The sequence below is a fragment of the Sinocyclocheilus rhinocerous genome, unplaced genomic scaffold (genome assembly GCF_001515625.1).
Source record: "Sinocyclocheilus rhinocerous isolate Xijiao unplaced genomic scaffold, SAMN03320098_v1.1 scaffold1153, whole genome shotgun sequence".
NCBI lineage: Eukaryota > Metazoa > Chordata > Actinopteri > Cypriniformes > Cyprinidae > Sinocyclocheilus > Sinocyclocheilus rhinocerous.
The window spans coordinates 126754-132622 of NW_015624593.1; the positions used below are offsets into that span (position 1 = coordinate 126754).

Here is a 5869-nt window from a genome sequence, read left to right on the forward strand (position 1 = left end):
TGTTTTTATCTTATTTTATTTTTATATATATATATATATATATATTTTTTTTTTTTACTTTATTTAATTTATTAATATAAAAGCATCAGAAATTTTGTTTAGGATATTTCTATTTTTAAATGTCTTAACAATAATAATAATAATAATAATAACAACAGTAATATTAATTCTTATTATTATTATTTAAAGTTTGTTTAATTTAATTGTAGATTTCATCTCTCCATCTTATTTTATTGCCAGCTTTTAGCATTGTTTTTGTTTAATTCCTAATTTTCATAGCTGGTTTTTTATTTATTTATCTATTAGGATTAACCCCTTGAGATGTACCATCTAGTCTTTATGAGTTTTCAGTAATATTTTTGTTTTGAGGTGAATTATAGACATTGTTGGAGTGTCTGTTCCTCAGTTTAGTGTGCATGTGTCCCGCAGGGTGCCTCTGTTGTATCTGCAGACTGTGATTGAGGGAGCTGTCCGAACGCTCAAGGTCATGCACGGCTCTCTTGACAGGTGTGTCTGTATATTTCTGGAGAGCGTTATGTGTGTGTGGATACAGCAGCTGATGACTGCATAACCTCTGTCTCTCTTCAGCTGCTTCTGTGAGGAGGAGAACGCTCCTCGTCTGGATCACTTCTTCTGCCTCTTCTTCCAGCAGCTCATCCAGCCGTGGCGTTTGATTGACAGCTCCAGACCGCCCAGCCCTGACATCTCTGGGAGCCTGTTCTTAGACGGGCTGCCGGCCGTCTGCTGGCTCACTTTACCAGCAGACATAAAGGTGTGGCTACTGAAGCTCTATGTAATGTCTCATGCATTAGTTTAAAGGAATATTTCACCCAATTCTGTCATTTACTCACCTTCATGTTGTCCAAATCCATATGCTGCTGTCTTTCGGTGATCATCCTCATGAAATTGGTACAATATGGGTGTAATATTAATAAATGGCATGCTCTCAGGTGTTTATTATGTTTTGGCTGTTTCTCAAGGTGGAAGTGGACACTGTGCTCTCAGACTTTGAGTCGTCAGATTTTGGTGACATGGTAAGATGTGTTCTTGAGCTCAGATAACCCGTTTTTTATTATCATAACTCCATAACTATGGGAAAACATTAAGGAATAAAATCAGTATATGATTTGATGTCAGGTTGTGTTTTGAAGAGATACTGTAGTGATTATCTTTAAGTAAAACTATTAAAAGATAGTTTTGGTACTTGAAATAAAGATGAATATGTTTTTTTAATATATTTATTGAATAAACTAAATATAAATATTTAATGAAATATTAGATGATAACACAAAAAATGTAAACAAATTATAATTATTGCCTTGACAACTTTTATTTATTTATTTAACTTAAAGCACTAAAATAAGTAAATAAAATATAAATAAAACTTCAAATTCACAAAAGCACATTAAAAAAATCATTGAAATGAAAATGGAAAATCTAAAAATAAAACCTAATTTAAAATATTAATTAATACATTATTAATATATCCCAGCCCTGACATCTCAGGGAGCCTGTTCTTAGACGGGCTGCCGGCCGTCCGCTGGCTCACTTTACCAGCAGACATAAAGGTGTGGCTACTGAAGCTCTATGTAATGTCTCATGCATTAGTTTAAAGGAATATTTCACCCAATTCTGTCATTTACTCACCTTCATGTTGTCCAAATCCATATGCTGCTGTCTTTCGGTGATCATCCTCATGAAATTGGTACAATATGGGTGTAATATTAATAAATGGCATGCTCTCAGGTGTTTATTATGTTTTGGCTGTTTCTCAAGGTGGAAGTGGACACTGTGCTCTCAGACTTTGAGTCGTCAGATTTTGGTGACATGGTAAGATGTGTTCTTGAGCTCAGATAACCCGTTTTTTATTATCATAACTCCATAACTATGGGAAAACATTAAGGAATAAAATCAGTATATGATTTGATGTCAGGTTGTGTTTTGAAGAGATACTGTAGTGATTATCTTTAAGTAAAACTATTAAAAGATAGTTTTGGTACTTGAAATAAAGATGAATATGTTTTTTTAATATATTTATTGAATAAACTAAATATAAATATTTAATGAAATATTAGATGATAACACAAAAAATGTAAACAAATTATAATTATTGCCTTGACAACTTTTATTTATTTATTTAACTTAAAGCACTAAAATAAGTAAATAAAATATAAATAAAACTTCAAATTCACAAAAGCACATTAAAAAAATCATTGAAATGAAAATGGAAAATCTAAAAATAAAACCTAATTTAAAATATTAATTAATACATTATTAATATATAGATAATATTAAAAGCTAAATTTCATATATTATAATTATAATAAATAATAAAAAGTAAATATGTATTATTTATATTACGTGTGTGTGTGTGTGTGTGTGTAAAATCCAATAAAAATAGCAAAAGATAGCAGAAAAAAATCACCAAAACTTAAACTAAAATTAAAATGAAAACTGAAAATATAAAAATAAAAACTCTTCAAAATCTTAAATGCATTAATAGTATATAAATAATACTAAAATAACACTGATGTGGTGCACAAAATGAAAAAACAGCTACATAATTTAAACAAATTTTACATCTTCAAGAATAAAAAATAAAATTTGTAAAAATGCAGTTTGATGGACAGTACATTTCTATGTGTATGTGTACAGAAAGTTCATTTTGGACGCTGGATACAGTCTTACTGTATTAGTCTGATACGGCTGATGGTTCAGTTACTGTCTGTCAGATTGTATTTGGATTATTCTGTAAAAACTGGATGGAAATACTTTTAAATGCCTTTATAACAATTTCAACATGAAGGGCTTGGGTTTGCAGCAGGGAAAGGTTATAAATGGTATTTCTCATTATAAATGTACAGTACTAACTAAGCAAGGTTATTATCGGTAACTAAATCTAACACCAATAATACTGTACCATAATAAACTATGATAGTATAGCAATGACAATGAAGTAACACTGGTATGAAATAATACTGTTACTCTGTTCTCTTGGTCAGTCTGAGGATTTCTATGGCATGAGGCGTCTGTACGTCATTTTGGGCTCCTGTCTGTTTTACAAGGTAAGTGCTGAACCACCTGAAGCCACATGTTATCATCCATTGTGAATCATGTTGCTGTAGAAAGTGCTACACGCCTGCTGTCAGTGAGTAATTGAAATTCAAACGTGCTTGTAAAGGAGTCTCATTCAGGTTTAATCTTTGAAACGAGTTTGACAGAAGGGCGACGTGCTGCTTCTTGTGAATGCAGCTGTCAGCTGAAGAGACTCTTTTAATTATGAATGATGATGTGAAGAGGATTGATAAGTTAAGTCTCCATCTGTTGCTCCTTAAAGGGATAGTTCCCCCAAAAATGAAAACTGTGTCATCATTTACTGACCCACAAGTGATTCCAAACCTTTATGAGTTTCTTTCAGATGTTGAACAAAGAAGAAGATGTTTTGAAGAATGTTGGTAACCGAACAGTTGACGGTAGCCATTGGCTTTCATAGCATTTTTTTCCCCATTTTAATGGCTACCGTCAACTGTTTGGTTACCAGCATTCTTATATAATAAACTTACATAATTGCACTTTATAACTCACAATTGTGAATTTATATCTCACAGTTCTGAGAAAAGAAGTCAGAATTGCGAGATATAAACTCGCAATTGCGAGAAAAAAGTAAAAGTTGCAAGACTTAAGTCAGAATTGTGAGATATAAACTCACAATTAAAAGAAATTGTCATAATTGCGAGATATAAACTTGCAATTGCAAGAACGAAGTCAGAATTGCAAGATATAAACTCGCGATCACAAGAAAATTTTCAAAATTGCGAGAAAATTGCAAACAAGTCACAATCTTTATTTTTTTTTATCTCACAGTTCTGACTTTGACATTCAATTGCAACTTTATATCACCCGATTCTGACTTTATAACTTGCAACTAAGAGATTAAATCTCGCAATTTTAAGAAAAAAAGTCTGAATCTTGACATGTAAACTCGTAATTGTGAGAAAATAAGACAGAATTGTGAGATATATACTTGCAATTGCAAGAAAAAAGTCAAAATTGCCAGAAACAAGTCAGAATTGCGAGATATAAACTTGCAATTACAAGAAAAAAGTCAAAATTGCCAGAAACAAGTCATAATTGCGAGATATAAACTTGCAATTGCAAGAAAAAAGTCAGAATTGCAAGATATAAACTCGCGATCACAAGAAAAATGTCAAAATTGCGAGATATTGTTACAGTTGCGAGAAAAAAGTAAATTGCAAACAAGTCACAATCATGATTTTTTTTTAATCTCGCAATTCTGATTTTGACATGCAATTGCAACTTTATATCACCCGATTCTGACTTTATAAATCTCGCCATTTTAAGAATTGTAAGATATAAAAACGCAATTGCGAGAAAAAAGTCAAATTGCAAGACTAAAGTCAGAATTGCGAGATATAAACTTGCAATTACAAGAAAAAAGTCAAAATTGCCAGAAACAAGTCAGAATTGCGAGATATAAACTTGCAATTACAAGAAAAAAGTCAAAATTGCCAGAAACAAGTCAGAATTGCGAGATATAAACTTGCAATTACAAGAAAAAAGTCAAAATTGCCAGAAACAAGTCAGAATTGCGAGATATAAACTTGCAATTACAAGAAAAAGGTCAAAATTGCCAGAAACAAATCAGAATTGCGAGATATAAACTTACAATTGCAAGAAAAAAGTAAATTGCAAAACAAGTCACAATCGTGATTTTTTTTTATCTCGCAATTCTGACTTTGACATGCAATTGCAACTTTATATCAACCGATTCTGACTTTATAACTCGCAACTGAGAGATTAAATCTCACAATTTTAAGAAAAAAAGTCTGAATCTTGACATGTAAACTCGTAATTGTGAGAAAATAAGACAGAATTGTGAGATAAAAAGTCGTAATTACCCGTTTTATTTTTTATTCAGTGGCGGAAATGGGCTTCTCTAGTTAGCAGTGTTTATGTTCTTTGTCACACATTTTTACACTACTGAAGGTCAGGAATACAGATCTGTTATTTGTCCATCTGTCTGGCAGGGATATCTCATAGCGAACCACCTGCCTAAAGAAGACCTTCTGGACGTGTGTTTGTACTGTCAGCATTACTGTCTGCTGCCGCTGGCGTCTGAGCAGCGCGTGGGGCAGCTGGTGGTGTGGAGGGAGGTGTTTCCACAGCGGAGAACCCAGAACAACACCGCATCACATCCTGGATACTGCGAACCACACGGAAGACACTTCCTGCTCATAGTGGGCCTGGTGAGAGATGCTGTTCTTTTGACCTTTCTATTCATCAAAGAAACATGAAATAAAACGTATCACAAAGTATGAAGTATAATAATAAATGTTTCTCGAGCAGCATATTAGAATGATTTCTGAAGATCATGTGACACTGAAGACTGGAGTAATGATGCTGAAAATTCAGCTTTGCATCACAGAAATAAATATGGGGCGGAGTCTGTTCGGGGAGGCGGGGTCAGGCTCGTCAAGTCTGAGAGGACGGAGACCGAGTCCACAGAGGAGTCTGTCTGACAGCGGCAGTGAGGGTCACGCCGACGGGACGCCGTCCTTCACATCGGGTCTGAGTCCTCATTCCACACCGGACGCAGTGCACCGGATGCCCTCTAGTGGCACACGCAGAGACTCCCTGGGCTCGGGAGGGTCAGACGGCAGCCTGGGCAGCGCAGGATTTTTCAAGGTCTTTCTCTTACATTAAAGGGATAGTTCACCCAAAAATGAAAATTCTGTCATTAATTACTCACCCTTATGTCGTTCCAAACCCGTAAGACCTCCGTTCATCTTCGGAACACAAATTAAGATATTTTTGATGAATTCTGAGAGATCTCTGACCCCCCCATTGA

General features: G+C 34.1%; 1 protein-coding gene across 1 annotated transcript in view; it reads left to right on the top strand.

The window, feature by feature from the left end:
* The window catches only part of LOC107745135 (protein inturned-like), a 32254-nt gene that overhangs the window by 18089 nt on the left and 8296 nt on the right, over positions 1-5869 (top strand). Inside the window, exons 7-12 of the mRNA XM_016558978.1 lie at positions 430-507; positions 589-772; positions 981-1034; positions 3003-3065; positions 5049-5267; positions 5434-5706. Of these exons, the coding sequence (XP_016414464.1) occupies positions 430-507; positions 589-772; positions 981-1034; positions 3003-3065; positions 5049-5267; positions 5434-5706 (871 nt within the window). The remainder of the gene's footprint in view (positions 1-429; positions 508-588; positions 773-980; positions 1035-3002; positions 3066-5048; positions 5268-5433; positions 5707-5869) is intronic.